Source organism: Sapajus apella, unplaced genomic scaffold (assembly GCF_009761245.1).
Source record: "Sapajus apella isolate SASKATOON/1434 unplaced genomic scaffold, GSC_monkey_1.0 scaffold7, whole genome shotgun sequence".
Classification (NCBI taxonomy): Eukaryota; Metazoa; Chordata; class Mammalia; order Primates; family Cebidae; genus Sapajus; species Sapajus apella.
In genome coordinates this window covers 6,154,282-6,173,157 of record NW_022436947.1, presented here as the reverse complement: position 1 = coordinate 6,173,157, position 18,876 = coordinate 6,154,282, and the positions used below count along the sequence as shown (strand labels likewise).

Sequence of the window (18,876 nt, the reverse complement as noted above, 5' to 3'; positions counted from 1 at the left end):
TGAGACGGAGTTTCACTCATGTTACCCGGGCTGGAGTGCAATGGCGCGATCTCGGCTCACTGCAACCTCCGCCTCCTGGGTTCAGGCAATTCTCCTGCCTCAGCCTCCTGAGTAGCTGGGATTACAGGCACGCACCACCATGCCCAGCTAATTTTTTGTATTTTTAGTAGAGACGGCGTTTCACCATGTTGACCAGGATGGTCTCGATCTCTTGACCTCGTGATCCACCCGCCTCGGCCTCCCAAAGTGCTGGGATTACAGGCTTGAGCCACCGCGCCCGGCCAATTCCAGTGTTTTTTAATTCAAGTAAAGGTTTGAAAAAAATTGTTATTAAAAACAATAATTAGTAATTTTATAATCATTATTACTAGGCATAATAAAGAATTAAGAAAATATTTTATTTTCTAGGAGTTTGTATAATATGGGTAAATATGCAGATTTTTGTTTGTTTGCTTGAGATGGGGTCTTTACCTGTTGCCCAGGCTGTAGTGCAGTGGTGTGACCATGGCTCACTGGCCTCAAACTCCTGGGCTCGAGTGTTCTTTCCACTTCATCCTCTGAAGTAGGTGGGACCACAGGCATGTGCCACCATGTCCAGCTAATTCTTTGATTTTTTTGTGGAGATGAGGTCTCACTATGTTGCCCAGGCTGGTCTCGAACTCCTGGGTTCAAGCAATCCTTCTGTCTTGGCTTCCCAAAATGTTGGCCTTACAGGCATGAGCCATCACACCTGACTGATATGCAGACTTTATGTCAAAATACAAAACAAAACATTAAAAAAACAGGCTGGGTACCGTGACTTACGCCTGTAATCTTAGCACTTTGGGAGGCCAAGGTGGGCAGATCACAAGGTCAGGAGGTCAAGACCATCCCGGCTAACACAGTGAAACCCTGTCTCTACTAAAAATACAAAAAGTTAGCCAGGCATGGTGCCACACACATGTAGTCCAAGCTACTTGGGAGGCTGAGGCAGGAGAATTGCTTGAACCCAGTAGGTGGAGTGATCCAAGATAGCACCACTGCACTCCAGCCTGGGCGACAGAACGAGACTCCATCTCAAAAAAATATATATAATCATAATAATAATTTTAAAAATAAAAAACAAACTACAAATCATATGTTTTCCTCTGTTTGAGACTATCTTGGCTTTTATCTATTCCTGACCCTTTCAAGGCAATGAAAATGTACTTTCAGCAACAGACTTTGTATTTGGTCTGTATGATAGTCAAACAGAATAAGCTGTGTAGTAGTCTTTTGCAAAACCAGCTTGCCACACAATTATCTAGCAATTTATATTTAAAACTTAAAAGCAGTAATCAGCCATATGTTTCTTGATGGAAGGGTACACCACAACCTATGACATACTCTTAACAGAAAGTTGAATGTAAGTCAGATTAAGCCAGCCTAGATGAAGCCACTGCTCCCAACTGAGGAACTGGTTTTAAAGATATGATAATGGCTGGATGCAGTGGCTCACAACTGTAATCCTGTCACTTTGGGAGGCTGAGATGGGAGGATCACTTGAGGTCAGGAGTTCGAGACCAGCCTGGCCAACGTGGTGAAAGCCTGTCTCTACTAAAAATACAAAAATTAGCTAGGCGTATTGGCAAACGCCTATAAACCCAGCTACTTGGGTGGCTGAGGCCCGAGAATTGCTTGAACCTGGGAGGCAGAGGTTGTGGTGAGCCGAGATTGCACCACTGCACTCCAGCCTGGGTGACAGAGACCCTGTCTCACAAAATAAAATAAAATAAAATAAATAAAATAAAGTAAAATAAAATATGAAATAAAATAAATATACGATAATGGTGTTGTGTGTGTGTATGTAGTGAATTTTTGCTTCGTTTTTTAAGTATGTTTTTGAGTTGTATACTGCAAATAGTGGTAAAATGTTAAATTGTCTGGAATCTGGAATTTGCTTTAATGAAATGTGAGTGGAGGGAGGAAGATATAGATGAAGTAAGATTGGTCATAAATTGATAGTATTGAAACAGGTGATGGATATATGGAGGTTTACTATACTTATTTTTAGATATGTAATTGATATTTTCCAAATAAAATATTACAAAAATTACAGTTATACAAGTTTATATTCAAGTTAAAATTTGGTTTTTAAATTTTAGCTACCTGGTTACCAAATTAATACAGTTAGTTACTTATTCATGTTCTGGATTTGGTCTTGGATTGAAGACTTTTCAGATGATCCATGAGATTTCATTGGGATTGAAGCCTTAACACCATTTAATATGTTAATGTTTGGATAACAGTTCCCTGACTACATCAGTGTTGCATGACACATCTGTAAAATAATTTTCATTAGTTACGTTTTTATTTCGAAGAGTATGTATTTTTCTAATATACATTCAAGTAGTTCTTTGGAGTTTATGAGTCAATTACAGTTATATATAGTCTCATTTTGTGCATAGCACATGCTAGAAGGCTGGGAAGATGTCTGAACCATCAGCAGAGTATTATGAGGTATAATTACAATCTGGGTTAATGACTTTTCCTCCATGTACTGTTTTTTAAATGTATTTCTAGCTCTGGCAGAATTCACAGAGGCAGATGAAGCAATGGCAGAGCTCGCAATTGCTGACAACGTTTTCCTGTTCCTCACTGAATCTGTAGTGGTATCAGAAAACTTTTATCAGGATGAATTTTATATTCGCAGAGTCCATAATCTTATCACAGATTTCCTTGCACTTATGCCAATGAAGGTAAGTGTAATAATGTAGGATGAATAAATAGTAAAAGAATTTTATAAAGTAATTTAAAACTGATTAACTAGGTTTATGTTTTGGAAACTAATAAAAATTTTTTAATATGGGCTAACATTTGCCAGTAGTTGTGGTACATCTTATGAATCAGTTTGTGACTCATGAAATAAGACTTCCTAACTGGGGATAAGTCAGTAGAAAGAAATATTTGACAACACTGTTAATGGTTTATAAATCAGAAAGTAATTAGTAAATACTTCTGTGGGTAGAAAATTACTAACCCCATGCCACCCTAAGGGTTAGTGCTAAAATTGCTTTATTTAATTTTTTTTTGTTTGTGTTTTGAGATCTAGTCTCCCTCTGTTGCGCCCAGGCTGGAGTACAGTGGTGTGATCTTGGCTTACTGCAACCTCTGTCTCCTGGGTTCAAGCGATTCTCCTGCCAGTCTCCCAAGTAGCTGGGGTTACAGGCACCCGCCACCACGCCCAGCTAATTTTTTTGTATTTTTAGTAGAGATGGGGTTTCACCATATTGGCCAGGCTGGTCTCGAACTCTCAACCTCAGGTGATCCGTCCACTTTGGCCTCCCAAAGTGCTGGGATTACAGATGTGAGCCACCATGCCTGGCCCAATTTTTTAGATCCTGAATTGTAGTGTACAAAAGGGCTTCAGCATAGTTACAGGTAAAATAATGGATTTTAAAAACCATAATGCAAAGGCTACTTTTGAATAGATGGCTTGAGCTGTAACTGTCATCTGAAAAGCGATTCTTAGAGCCATTTCAAACAGTTCCTTATAGTATATGATCTGTGTGCTGTTTAGTGCCAAAGAAGCCATCAAATGTTGGCAGGAAGTAAATGAGGGGAAAACATCTTTTTTTTTGTGTTTATATTATAAAAGCACCTATTTCAAATGTATATTTTTTAAAAGCACTTGTAATATATTGTGCAGTTTGATACCTTATCTCCTGAAAAGTATAAATTGATTATCATAAATTTGCCCTTAGGATTCTTGTATTCTTTTTGTTTTTGTAGTATCTACATTGATTTTTCTCTTTAATTCCTAAATTTGGTAATTTGTGTATTCTCCCCCGGTTCTTAATTAACCCTTACTGAAGTTTATTGATGTTATTGATCTTTCCTGTGAATTAGCTTTTTGCTTCATTGATTTTCTTATATTTTTGGTTCACTGTTATTGATTTCTGCTCTTTTATTATTTTCTTCCTTTTGCTTTGGGTTTAATTTGCTCCTTTAATTTTGTTTCTTAAGATACAAGCTTAGATTGTTCACTTGAAATCTTTTTTCTAATATAAGCATTTAATAATGCTATAAATTTACTTCCAATCACTCCTTTAGCTGTGCCACATAAATTTTGATATGTTGCATTTTCTTTTTTGTTCAGTTTAATATGCTTTCCAATTTTCCTTGAGACTCCTTTGATTGATGGGTTATTTAGAAGTGTGTTGTTTAATTTCCAAATATTTCGGAGACTTTCAGATCTCTGTCATAGGTTTCTAGTTTAATTCTGTTGTGCTCAGAGACATACCTTGTAGAATTTCAGTTATATTAAATTTGCTGAGGTTTGTTTTATGGCTCAGAATATGGCCTATCTTGGTAAATGTTCTATGTACACCTGAAAGGAACACATACTTTGCTGCTGTTCTGTGGAATGTTCTATAAATATCAATTAAGTCAAGTTTGTTGATACAGTTTTTCAAGCTTTCCATATCCTTACTGATTTTCTGTGTACTTGCTCTGTTGAATATTGAGAGAGGAGTGTTAGCATTTCCGACTATAGTTATGGATTTGTCTAGCTATGATTTTTTTTTTTTTTTTTTACACAGAATTTGTTTCTTATTTTTTGTTGGCATTTAGTTCACACCTATGTTGTGAAGCAGTGATTCTCAACCGAGGCTATAATGTTCTTCAGAGTGTGTTTGGAAATGAGTGGGGCCAGTTTTGCTTGTTAGGGTGACTCCAATGTTGTTATTGATAGTTAGTAGGTAGTTCCAGGGATGCTAAATGACCTGAAATATTCAGGATAATCCAACGCAGTGAAGAAATGTGCCCAAATGTCAGTAATGTCCCGTTGAGAAACACTACAGTTAAGTTCAACTTCTCTGTAGTGGAAAATGCATTGAAGTTTTAGTTAAGATATTATAAATTATGGATGGTAATATTGCAATTAAGATTTCTGGAATGTTTCTTCATGTCATCTAAAGTGGAATAGATAGTTAAACAGTGTTTTTCTTATATGTAATCACTCTATGACAGTTGCCTGATTTCATTATTATTAGCATATACAGTAATACATTTACATATTAAACTATATCTAATAAAATTAATAGGTGAAGCAGCTGAGGAATCGGGCAGATGAAGATGCTCGAATGATTCACATGAGTATGCAGATGGGTAATGAACCCCCCATTTCACTTAGAAGGGATCTGGAACACTTAATGCTATTGGTAAGCCTTTATATTAGAAAGCTTGTCCTCTTTCCCTCTTTTCATTATTTTTTCCCCTAGCTTTGGAAAATTTCAGGCCTAATACTTTAAATGTCTTTTTTTAATTGAAAGTACTTTTTGAGTCATAGACATTTCCCTACAGTCTTTGTTTACTCTTTGTAGATTGGCGAGCTATATAAAAAGAATCCTTTTCATCTGGAGCTTGCTCTAGAATATTGGTGTCTCTCAGAGCCTCTTCAGACTCCAACTATCATGGGTTCTTATCTAGGGGTGGCTCATCAGCGGCCCCCTCAACGCCAGGTGAGTCTTTGGGTTTTCCTCTTTTATACTCTGGTACTGTGGTTGGGAGTCTTGAAAACATGAAAGATGTTACTTCCTGATTTTATTGCTGTTAACACAAATGATCACTAGTATAACCTTTAAAGATTAATACTTTTTTTTTTTTTTTTTTGAGATGGAGTCTCACTCTGTCACCCAGGCTGGAGTGCAGTGGTGCGATCTCAGCTCACTGTAGCTTTGACCTCCTGGGTGCAAGTGATACTCCCGTCTCAGCTCCCAGAGTAGTTGGGACTACAGGCGTGCACCAGCACACCTGGCTGATTTTTGTGTTTTCTGTAGAGGTGGGGTTTTGCCATGTTACCCAGCCTGGTCTGTAATTCCAGAGCTCAAGTGATCCATCTGCCACAGCCTCCCAAAGTGCTGTATTTACAGGCATGAGCCACTGCACCCAGCCTACTTTTTTCTTTTATAAAAGAAAATTTGAAACGCTTAAAATTCAAGTACTGTTGATTTTGAAGTTTATGTAGTCAACCCTTTATTAGATACTGGATATATGTTGAATTATTAGAGGCAGAAAGGCATCTAGTCTCTTTGTTATTTATTTATTTATTTATTTATTTATTTATTTTTTTTGAGACGGAGTTTCACTCATGTTACCCAGGCTGGAGTGCAATGGCGCGATCTCGGCTCACCGCAACCTCCGCCTCCTGGGTTCAGGCAATTCTCCTGCCTCAGCCTCCTGAGTAGCTGGGACTACAGGCATGCGCCACCATGCCCAGCTGATTTTTTGTATTTTTAGTAGAGACGGGGTTTCACCATGTTGACCAGGCTGGTCTCGATCTCTTGACCTTGTGATCCACCCGCCTCGGACTCCCAAAGTGCTGTGATTACAGGCTTGAGCCACCACGCCCGGCCTTATTTATTTATTTTTAAAAGACAGGGTCTTGCTATGATGACTAGGCTGATGTGTAACTCCTGGCTTCAATCAGCCCTTGTAAAGCCGTGGGATTACAGGCATGAGACACTGTGCCCTGCTTGAATTTTATTAGTATTTTAGTTTGTTCTCCATAGACATGACAATAACCAATATACATAATTCTTATCAAGTTTGGGGGGGATAGGAGAGGTACAAGTATTAAAGAAGAAGTCTTAGACGTTTTAATTGATGACAAAATGCCTATGAGTCTGTAGATAATACAGGCAAAAGTTCATTCTGTGTTAACTAAAGTATGATGTGTAGAGGCAAATAAAATGAATTGCTGTGCAGTAGCTCACACCTGTAATCCTGGTGCTTTGGGAAGCTGAGGTGGGATGATCGCTTGAGGCCAGAATTTGAGACCAGCCTGGGCAACATCATGAGACCCCCATCTCTACAAAAAATATTAGCTCGGTGTGGTATCATGAGCCTATAGTCCTGGCTGCCCAGGCTGAGGCAAGAGGACCCCTTAAGCCCTCTAGTTTGAGGTTACACTGAGTCATGGTTACACTACAGCACTCCAGCTTAGACAGCAGAGACAGACCCTGTCTCTTTAAAAAAAATCAAAAGAAAAATGGGTTGGGGGCAGATTGCCACACAAGTGTTAATTTTGGGGGATTTCTGTTCTAGAAGCTTTTATGCTATATGTTTTTTATTTTTTCTGGAGTCCAGACCAGATGCCATTTTTTAAACTGTATTGTTTCAGTGTTTTCTCATTTAAAAAATAGGTTTTGAGCCGGGCATGGTGGTTCACATCTGTAATCCCAGCACTTTGGGAGTTCAAGATAGGCAGATTGCTTGAGCTCAGGAGTTTGAGACTAGTCTGAGTAACATGGTGAAACCCTGTCTCCACAAAAAATATCTTAAAAATTAACCAGGCATAGTGGTGTATGCCTATGGTCCCATCTGCACAGGAGGCTGAGATGGGAGGATTATTTGGGCTGCAGTGGCTCTGATTGTGCCACGACATTCCAGCCTGCGTGACAGAGTAAGACCCTGTCTCAAAAAAAAAATGTTTTGGAGAAGGATTTATTAAAAAATTTTTAAAGTTTTTGAGAAAGTTCACTATTATGAAAAATTTGAAACATATGGAAGAAGGAATTATAAGGAATACCCCACATTTTAATTTCACATCTTAACATCTTATGATGTTTGCTTCCATCTACTATATTATTTTTACTTTTATTTTATTTTAAAGTAAATTATAGGCAAGTATATGAATTCTACCCCTCAATATTTAAGTAAGTATATCTCTTTTAAAAATAAGGTTATTTTTCTACATCATCATAAAACCATTGTTAAACCTACCAGACATCTGTAGTATTGTCAGTTCTGAGTTCCAGCTAGTGAGTTTGAGTAATATTGTTAGTTGTTGGTAATAGGTTTAAGACATATGTAAGAAAAAAGAGAAAGTTAAAAAATGGACTTAAAGAACAGGAGTCTGGGAATGTGGCATTGGTGAGACCACAGAACAGAGTAAATTTAAGTTACCATCAAAAACAATTTTAAGTTCTTAGGTCTTCATAGTAATTTGGCTGGGATCTAGGAAGTCTGGATTTTAAGTGTACCTTTGAATTGATTTTGGGTAAGTAAATGTTACCTGTCTTACATATTTAAAATGTGCGTGGTCTTTTGTGACATTTGAGATATTTTGAAAAAAATGTACTTTTAGTTCACAAAGTTGTTATTTTATAATTGCATTAAATTGCTAATGACAAGCTTAGAACACAATTTTTCATCAATAGAGTATCAGTTAAATTTGTCTTTTGTGAGGGTTAAGTCAGAGCACTACTTTTAGTTTATATGCAGTCTTTATTAGCTAGTCCATGTTGCCTTAAAATTAGGATATACGTTATATAAACTATTTGTTTTTCTCTTTTTCAGGTTGTCTTGTCAAAGTTCGTTAGGCAAATGGGTGACCTGTTGCCTCCAACTATTTATATTCCTTATTTGAAAATGCTCCGGGGATTGGCCAATGGGCCCCAGTGTGCGCACTATTGTTTCAGCCTGCTCAAAGTCAATGGTAGTAGTCATGGTAAGGAATATGTGGAGGTTGTTAAAGTTGTGATTGTACTCTTAAGTTCAGTAGCCCACCACCTGTTAAGAACATTGGTATTTAATTAGGTTCTACCAGAGGTATAAAGTATTTTTATAACAATAGGGTGAAAGAAGCACACTTACGGCTTTATGCATAGTGATGCTGTGATTATGGTCTCACAGATTAAGGAATTTTGCCATTCTCCTTTATAAAATACAGTTCATTTTGACAAATCAGAATTAATGTATGAAAATTTTCCAGATCACGCCTGGACCACAAAGAAAGCATATGCCCTTGCCTTATAAGTTTGATTAATTTACTTTTGTAAGCATTTTTTTTTCTCTCTTAATTTCAGTACTTAGAATTTTTCTCTTGACCCTCTCCCAATTTCCTTATTTAATTTACAAACTGGTTTGGTTAAACCAAAAACACTGCAAAAGGGAAAAGAAATTAAGCATCTGCTTTGTTAGGTAGGTATTTTTATTTTTACATCTGAAGAAACTGAGGTTTAGAGGAGTTAAGTAATTTACCCAACATCACAGCTATTTGGGGAGCCATGATGGGAGCTGAAACTGCTTGGCTCTAAAGCCAGTGTTCTGACTACTCTGTCAAGCCTGCCAGTCTTGTGTGCTATGCTTTTGCTTCTGATGCTTGGTATGCAATGGAGTAGTGTAATTCATAAATTAAGACTGTAATTATCTCTTTCTTTGGGAATTCAAGCTCAACATTTGTGAATTATTCTGTGGGAAAAATCAGCCCTGTACAGTTACTTGAGAGCACAGAGAACTCTCCTGGATGTGAAGTAGGTAACTGACATCCAGAGTAACTCACCTTTACATTTACATGGGCAGTACCCCCTTTCTTGAGTAAAAGTTAATCCAGAGGAAAAATTAATTTGGAGTTCTAGCTCACAGAGGGATTCTAACCCATTTTCAGCACACTGCTTATCTAGGACAGAGATTGCCTTTGTGCTAAGACAAAGGCAAACAGTTTATCGTTTTACGCTGGGCATAGTGGCTTATGCCTGTAATCCCAGCACTTTGGGAGGCTGAGGCAGCGGATCAGTTGAGGTCAGGAGTTTGAGACCACCCTGGCCAACATGGTAAAACCCCGTCTTTACTAAAAATACAAAATTTAGTAAGGCATGGTGGTGCGTGCCTGCCTGTAATCTCAGCTACTTGGGAGGCTGAGACAGGAGAATTGCTTGAACCTGGGGAGCGGAGGTTGCAGTGAGCTGAGATCACCCCACTGGACTCCAGCCTGGGTGGCAGAGTGAGACTCTCTCTCAAAAAAAACAAAAACAATAAAAACAACATTTTTTGTTTTAACTTAATTTTTCTCCATTTCCCAGCAAATGCTTAGGTGTTTTTGAAAGAAGATTCTGTGCTGTTTTTCTTTATAGTTGAAAATATTCAGGGAGCAGGTGGCAGTCCGGTTTCCTGGGAACATTTCTTTCACTCCTTGACACTTTACCATGAACACCTTCGGAAGGATCTTCCAAGTGCAGATAGCGTCCAGTACCGTCACCTTCCTTCCCGTGGCATCACCCAGAAGGAGCAAGATGGATTGATTGCTTTTTTGCAGCTCACATCTACCATCATTACTTGGGTAGGAACCCATCCCCAGCATAATTTGATTTGTATTATAGCAGAGTAGCATATTAAGAGCCCTAAACATTTTCTTTTAATTTGAGATTAATAAACTTATCCTATATAGACAAACATTTATAAAGTATTCTGCCCTTAAGTTCTTTGTGTTTTGGCCTCTAGAGGGTGTAAGTTATGGTAGCCTTGCTCATTGACATAATCTTAGTATAAAAATAATAGCCTGAGCCTGAAAGAAAATAGTCAGAAGGCAAATAAGAACCAGTTGTTGGATGCATATGCTTCTAGGTTTCCAGCATAGGTGTAGAGGTGTATGTGTGCATTTATATGTGTGTATATATAAAGAATATTTTAATTAAAAGTTATTTACTCAATTATTTTTTTTCTCTCCTTAGACCAAACCATTTTACCTGCCACTACCAAATTGGTCTTTATAAAACACATTATATTCATTACTGTATATAATTTCCCAACTCAGAAATATATTTTAGTTATGTCTGTTGTTCACTAGAATAGTCTGACATTCTCTCTGAAGGGTAGGAATACTATCTTCTAAGTTTTTGGCTTTTCCAGTAGTACTTAACATGATTAGGCATCAAGATGTCAGTTATCAACTATTTCTCACTGAATTAAAATGGAAATGGGAGGGAAGGATAGGGAAAGGTTTGTTAACATACAAAGTTACAGATAGAGAAGAAGAAAGTTCTAGTGTTATTCTATAGCACCGCAGGGTGAATATAACTAGCAGTAATTCATTGTATATGTTCAAAAGCCAGAAGAGAGGATTTTGAATGATCCCAGCACAAAGAAATGAGAAATGTTAGATAATGGATATCCTGATTACCCTGATTGGATCATTACACATTGTATACATGTATCAAAATATCACTGTACATGAGACCCTATAAAATATCATGTGTAGTTATTATATGTCAACTAAAAATGAAAAAAAGTCGTGATACTTGATACTCTATATCTCCATATTTTTTTTGGAGAAAAGGACAAGATCTTTTTTTCATTCACACTTTTTATTGCAGTATAATATACTGTTCCAGAAAGGATTTAAGATGCCTAGGTAAGATTTATCGAACACTGGCAGACTATTTATCTCTGTTTGTGTTATTTCTCATACTTGGAACCGGAAAAGTAATTCTACAGTTTATTTCTCCTACAGTGTTTTACTTTGAATGAATGAGTGATCTGATTTGATGTGTTGGTAGGCTTCAAACGTAAAGGATAAGCTTATTTTTGTTTTGATATGTATTAAACTTATGAAGACTCAGTATAAATGATAGCAGTTTAGATGATGGCTGGTCATTTTCTTAACTTTTAAAAATGGAAAGTCTCATTCTTTTTTTGTCAATTTGCAGAGTGAAAATGCTCGCTTGGCACTCTGTGAACAGCCTCAGTGGACCCCTGTTGTGGTGATTCTGGGACTCCTGCAATGCAGTATTCCCCCTGTTCTAAAAGCTGAGCTACTGAAGACACTCGCAGCTTTTGGAAAATCTCCTGAAATTGCTGCTTCCCTCTGGCAGTCATTGGAATACACTCAGGTAGGGCTATGAAGTCCCTTATTTATATTATTTCAATGTGGAAAGTTAGACTTGATAATACCATAGAGGCAAGAGCATTTGATTGGAACTCATAGTTTATCATGAACGTCCTAACTAGAGTTACAGTTTGGGGACTGAGCATAGCAATAGAAACTAATAGACTTGGGTTTTTCTCTTAGATTGGTTGATAACTTGACTAGGTTATTATTAACAGCATCTAGAAGACTTTTTTTTGGTGGTTATGTAGGTTTATTGTCAGGTCCATAAACTTCACTTTGGGCAGAATGGGAACGTGACAGTTGGATTTTTTGACTTCGGCACCCTGAGGGAACGTCCCTGTGCTGACGTGGGGAAATAAATGGATGATAGAATGTTTGAAGTCTCAATAACTTCAAAATTATTAACATTCTTTTCTATAGAGATGAGTTCCACTAAATATTTTCTATCAGGTTAATTATTTTATATGTGATAAAATAAAAAAGGAAAATAAGGATGTGCTTTATAGATGTATCTCTAGGAAAATGGTTAGGTGGAATATGTATATCTGTCTTAGAAGTAATACAACTTAAGGGAGTCTGGGATTCTAACTCATTATTCATAGAAGTCACCATTTTGAGGCAGTAAAATACTCTAGATTATTTTCTAACCTATGTATCCTGAAGATGTTATTGATACTTTGTTAACATAATAATTAATGGGGTTGGGGTTTGCCAAGAGACTGAGTAATTTTAGGCTTACTATTGATACTTCACCTTTTGATTCTTGAGCGTACCAGTACTTACTAGTATCTTACTGGTTTAGTGCTTCTTTACACCTGAAATCAAATGTGATTGGGTTTAGACATTTGTATCCTTAGAGCAACACTATTGTTCTTAAAGGATTCCACCTAATAGTATACTTTTGATTTGCAAGAAAGTAAAGTATTATGACAGTATTATTATGCCATAGACTACTTAGGCCCAGACAGAACATTAGAACATCTTTTTTTTTTTTTTTTTTTTTGAAACAGAGTCTTGCCTTGTCATCCAGGCTAGAGTGCAGTGGTGTGATCTTGGCCCACTGTAACCTCCCCCTCTCGGGTTCAAGCAATTCTTGTGTCTCAGCCTTCCGAGTCACTGGGACTACAGACGTGTGCTACCATGCCGGGCTAATTTTTTTTTTTTTTTTTTTTTTTGTATTTTTAGTAGAGACGGGATTTCACCGTGTCAGCCAGATGGTCTCGATCTCCTGACCTCATGCTCTGCCCACCTTGGCCTCCCAGAGTGCTGGGATTATAGGCGTGAGCCACGGTGCCCAGCAGAACATCTTAACTCAAAACTTCAGCCTCCTTTAACAAACCTATTCTTAAGAAGTTTACTTTTTGGGTTTCTTGTGCCATCATTAGGGCTAGTTTTAAACAGTCCAGTATCTTGAACACTGGTGAACTTTCATCCCATAAATCCTTTTTAAAGATTCATTTCCTAGATTGTCTGAGAGGAAATTTGCTGAAAAAATGTCCTGTGTGCTCTTAGAAACTACCAATTTTTCAGAACCCCAGACAGTCAAAAGTGCTATCTCAACCTGACAGAATTGCTAATGAAAGTCCATCGAGGGACAAATTGATTATCATTTCTGATGGGCATTGTGAGATCTGTGGGTCCAGTGGGTGAGGTTTGTGACTATTATATTGCAAAGCCACTACTATTCATTGATGAATGAGGAATGCTCCTGACATCTACTTCTTATTATTTTAAGATACTGCAAACCGTGAGGATTCCAAGCCAGAGGCAAGCTATTGGTATCGAGGTAAAGTTTTCCTTTTGGTTTAAATGCTAATTAATTCATACATGTAATGATAAGAACACTATGAATCATTCTTACCCTTTTAAGTTTCTATAATTTTCGAACTTAACGTATTTTTACTTGAAGGGTTTTCTGATCAGTATTGAAATAGAGATGAAACTTTTAATAAAAGGAACCAAAATATTAAGTGTTTCAGAGTTGGAAAAGGATGTTACATGGCAGCCATCCAAATGGAAATTTCCTGATTTTTAACTCAATTTAATTAAATTACTTGAGTCAACCTGAAGTGAGAATTGTTTTCCTTTCTTTTCTTTTCTCTCTAACTCTTCCTCTTTTTGAAAAGGAACATTAAAGAGTTCTGTTTCTAATTCAAGTTTGGGGACAATAAAGGAGAATTTGAAGTGCTTCCCATCTGACTCATCTAGATTCATAATTTTTTATCTTTTCCTGTAAATGAAAAACAGAAATATCTGTTACGTCTTTTGGTGTGAGTTAGCACTATTAATAAGTTAATGTCTGCATAATACTCTGCACTTCATAGCTAGTTTTTGTTAACAAGTTTGTTTTTTTCTTTTTCTTTGGAAGGTTGAACTAAATGAAATAGAATCCCGGTGTGAAGAATACCCGTTGACTCGGGCCTTTTGCCAACTTATTAGTACCCTGGTGGAGAGCTCATTTCCTTCTAATTTGGGTGCTGGACTGCGGCCCCCTGGCTTTGACCCTTATTTGCAGTTCCTTAGAGACTCTGTGTTTCTACGATTCCGTACGAGAGCTTACCGGAGAGCAGCTGAAAAGGTTACGTTCAGAGAAAAACTTTTTTCTCCTTATGCATTTACTGCTTTTCTTTTATCAATTATCAAAGGTATATGGTGGTATAAATACAGGTTAGCTTTTGAAAGGCAGTAAAATTCATAGTCTTTATTTTGAAATATCTATGATCTGATTAGTTTTTATGTTCACCAAAAAATAAGTTTGGTCATTAAAACCAAAGCACTGACATTAGTCATCGGTAATCTAATTGCTAGGAGTTCATATTCAGATTTTTAGTTGAGCAAGTTTTGACTAAAATGGAACAAAAGGTATCACATTTGTTGGAAACACACTACTATTGCTTATTGGAATGATTTAGGTTAGGGACTGAAATAAGTTTTAACTTGCACACCAGTTTCTATTGATTAGTGGCACTGGGTTGTGGAGTATTGGCTTAGCGGGAAGGAGTATTGTAATCCGTTAGGTGTGTCTGCCATAGATAGAGGCTGAGAGAGCACTGATCTTTATGACGGATTTGCTCTGGTTGCAAGACATTCACCACTGAGCTTATATATATCATCTTATGTAATTCCAATATTACTATGAGGCAGGTACTATTTAATATTCCCATTTTACAGATGGAGGCTTAGCAAAGTTAAGGAACTTGCCTAAGGTCCAGGACCAGGATTTGAACCTAGGACTCTGATTCCAGATTCAAGCTCATAACCACTAAGCTATGTAAGAGACTCTTCCAGGTTCTGATGTAATTCACTTTAGTCTATAGTACTGTTTATTAACCTTACAGAATACCCTTGGTTGTATCTTGTAGGAACATTTCTGCATTATTTTTGTAGTTTGCTGTTTTTGAACCTGTTGGGGTTTTTTGTACCTGTTGGGTTTTTTTTGTAGTTGTATTAATGATGATAAAAATAATTGAGTTCATGTGAATTTGGAGAAATTAGGAAAATATAAAAAATGTAAGAAGGCCAGGTACAGTGGCTCATGCCTGTAATCCCAGCACTTTGGGAGACCAAGATGGGCTGATCACTTTAGGTCAGGAGTGCCAAACTAGCCTTGGCCAACCTGGTGAAATCCCATCTCTACTAAAAATACAAAAATTAGCTGGGTGTGGTGGCATTTAGCTGTCATCCTAGCTACTTAGGAGGCTGAGACAGGAAAATTGCTTGAACCTGGGAGGCGGAGGTTGCAGTGAGCCAAGATCATGCCATTGCACCCTAGCCTGAATGGCAGAGCAAGACTCCATCTGAAAAAAAAATATGCATATATATATCTACACACATACATACTATATATATACACGCATATATGTGTATATGAACAAATTTTATATATATATATATATCATCCTTAATCTTGTTGCCAAAGGAAGGATACCTACTTTTAGTCTTTTTCCTATGCCTGTACGCTTAATTAACATTTGAGATAATTAGTTGTATTACTTTGTATTTCTTTTTTGTCACTTAGCATCATGGGGATTTTTTTCATGTCCTAAGAGAGTCTTTGAAAAATAGTCTTATTAGTGACTGCATAAAATCTACTACTTATATCTAGCATAGTTTATTCACTGCCCTATCGTTGAATATAGCTTGTTTTTGATACTTAGTCACAAATAATTGAAGTTCTTTTTTTTTTTTGTCAATTGCATTAGCATTTTTGCTTGCCAGGTAGTAAAAATAAACACTGAGATGGAGTATACATTTTACTTCAGCTCAGAACTACCTTGTTAACTTGTATTTCCTGATTGGATGAAAACAATAGCAGCAACGATGCCTCATTAATAAAGTCATTTCAGATGAATAATGAGTGCTGAGAATTACAATCTTTTCATCAAAATGTTCTGATACTCTTTTACAGTTGTTAAATGTCTTATATGCTTTTTCCTAAAAAGGTCATGATCTGAGTGTTTAGCGCATCAGTCAGCCATATTCTCTCCAGATGTTATCACTTTCACCCCTGCATAGCCGCACTTCAAATGTTGCTGCTTTTCCCTGGCTGCCGTTGATTTTACTTCGACCTCAGCTTAGTCTAAAACATTTTCCCTCAATTTTGTGAATTTATTTTACTTGAAAGTGTTCTTAGACTTAATTTATATGACTATTTTAGGACACTAGCTGCTCACACAAGCAGTGCTTTGGATTGAGATGAGTAACTGGGTGTTAGAGGCAATTGATATGCTTGCTGGTCCTAAGTCCATTATTAGGTGGTAATATGCCTTTTTTATTTAAATAAAATATTTTGAAAATTTTGGAAAATGCAAAACAGTGAATAATTTAAAAATAATTAAAAACTCACTTTATAGTCCCATCTTCTAACTCAGCCTTGATAAAATTATGTGCAGTGGACATAATAATTTTAAAATAATAATTCAAAAAAACCACCCTGTCTACAATGACCAAACCCGGTCTTATTAAAATTCTATGCAGTGGATTTTTTAAACAAAGTTTTAATTTTACTCAGTATGCAGTTGTATGTAACTTTCTTTGGCATAAGTATTTTTCTTTACTGGTACATAGCTTTTAAATGCATTTTTAACAAGAAGGTGATAACGGGATTATTTGAGGCAAGCCTACCAGTGATTGTGTCTTCTTACCTTCTTTGACTATATTTATGGATGGAACCCTGGTCTAAGAATGAGAAAGCCTGGGCTTGACTTTGAGCCTGCTTGCTGCCAAGCTTTATGGTCTTGGGGAATCCATTCACTGCTCTGAGCTTCACTTGCTTTACTTATAAAGAGTTTAGATGAGATGATCTCTCAGATTCTTTGCAGCTGAGCTTCTTAGAGAAAACTGCAATATTTGGCACTTGAGAAGTGTCCAAATTTGATGTTTAATTGTAAATTGAGTATGACTAGATACTAAATGTTTTCAATGTATTTATAAATTCCAAACATCTCCCATAAACATGTATCTTTAAGAATAATGCATTAAAAAATATTTTACCTTGAAAATGACTCAGTTCATTATCTTTTAGAAAAATAAAGCAAAATGAATTGAGATTTCTATATTGCCTAGCATAAGTGAATAAAGTAGACAAGAAACTTCACTCATTTTCTGGAAAAAGAAGTGGGAAGAGTAAAAAGCCTTGGAGGCCACCTCCTTGGTCTGTTGTATTGTTATTGATATATATATATATATATATTTTTTTTTTCCTTGTTATTGATATATTTGTATCTTTTTATAGTGGGAAGTTGCTGAGGTGGTTTTGGAGGTGTTTTATAAATTGCTCAGAGATTATGAGCCTCAGCTTGAAGATTTTGTAGACCAATTTGTGGAACTACAAGGTAATTTAATTCTGTCACTTTCAAACAAGGTGTCAGCTATTTATAATTTATAAATTATGGCTATGTTATACATAATTTAAAAATTATACTTATAAATTGAATTAGAATTTAATCTTTTGTTGTTGTAATCATTTTAATTTTTCTGTTTAACAGAAATAATTAAAATTGTTGAATGGAAGATCAAGAACACTGTATTACAATTTCCTTAATGAGTTAACATAATAGTTGACTGCTTTGTGCAGATTAGCCCTTAGGAGAATTACTACTGTGTCTCTAAATTGAAACGCCTTTATCTGTCTAGATGCCATCTAATTTACAAGTCTCATACATTTCATATAAATCAAGGGTGTGACAAAAATACTAATCTATCATCTCTTGGAATATGTTATGTTCTATTTAGGAGAAGAAATCATAGCCTATAAGCCACCTGGATTTAGTCTGATGTATCATATGCTAAATGAGTCACCAATGTTGGAGCTTTCTCTCAGTTTACTGGAAGAAGGAGTTAAGCAGCTTGACACCTATGCCCCCTTTCCTGGTATATGCTTAAAAGTCTTTATGTCTTGCAGTTTTGATGTTTTCATCTATTGTAAACTGAGAATTTGAAATAGATGATCTCTGAAGTCATTTTTCACTGTAAGAGTCTCTATATCTAAAGTGGTGTTTTCAGTGAACATTTAAATGAGAGTATATTGTAAGTAAAAACAGACTGAAGTACAGAGAGATTCTCACTGTAACTAGGTTTCACCACACGGGCTTTTGTAGGTAAAGTGATCTATCATTTTAACATCTTTAAAATCCCTAAGTTAAAAGGACGTTTTTGTCTATGCCCCCCACCTCATAATATTTGTAAAAGCACTTACTGTAGTGTCTGATACATAGTGGTCAATAAATTTTACTTGTTATTGTTACCACTAATGATTATTTATTGAGTGCTTACTATGTATTTGGCCCTTTTAAAAGCACATTGCATATATTAATGCATTCAATCTATTCAAAAGCATGTTAGATCTTATTATTTCCATTTAACAAATAAGGAAGCTAACGTACAAAGAAGTTACACTGCCTTTCACTAGCAAGGGTGGGAGCTGGGATTCGAACCTAGTCAGTTTGGCTCCAGAGCTCATGCTTTTTACCACAGTGCTATATTATTTCTACTTAATGTGGCTATGATCAAAATAAGAAAAGAGATTCTAAACATGTGAACAATAACTGTATAGTCAGAATATATAGATAAGAAATTCGGCCAAAATTTTAAATTTGATTGGTGAGATTATACGTGATCCTTGTTTCTATTATCTGCTTTATTTTCCACAATGCTTTTGTTTTACTTTAGATCAGAGTTTCTCAATTTTGGCGCCATTGACAGTGTGGGCTGAATAATTCTTTGTTGTGGATGATGTCCTGTGTTAT

General features: G+C 36.3%; 1 protein-coding gene across 3 annotated transcripts in view; it reads left to right on the top strand.

The window, feature by feature from the left end:
* NUP205 (nucleoporin 205) overlaps window positions 1–18,876 on the top strand; it is a 92,732-nt gene that overhangs the window by 27,647 nt on the left and 46,209 nt on the right. For all 3 annotated transcript variants that reach the window (XM_032275902.1, XM_032275903.1, XM_032275904.1), the window contains exons 8-17: window positions 2,542–2,717; window positions 5,064–5,180; window positions 5,343–5,480; window positions 8,320–8,470; window positions 9,876–10,081; window positions 11,448–11,630; window positions 13,365–13,415; window positions 13,998–14,207; window positions 17,364–17,463; window positions 17,864–18,001. In XM_032275902.1, the coding sequence (XP_032131793.1) occupies window positions 2,542–2,717; window positions 5,064–5,180; window positions 5,343–5,480; window positions 8,320–8,470; window positions 9,876–10,081; window positions 11,448–11,630; window positions 13,365–13,415; window positions 13,998–14,207; window positions 17,364–17,463; window positions 17,864–18,001 (1,470 nt within the window). The remainder of the gene's footprint in view (window positions 1–2,541; window positions 2,718–5,063; window positions 5,181–5,342; window positions 5,481–8,319; window positions 8,471–9,875; window positions 10,082–11,447; window positions 11,631–13,364; window positions 13,416–13,997; window positions 14,208–17,363; window positions 17,464–17,863; window positions 18,002–18,876) is intronic.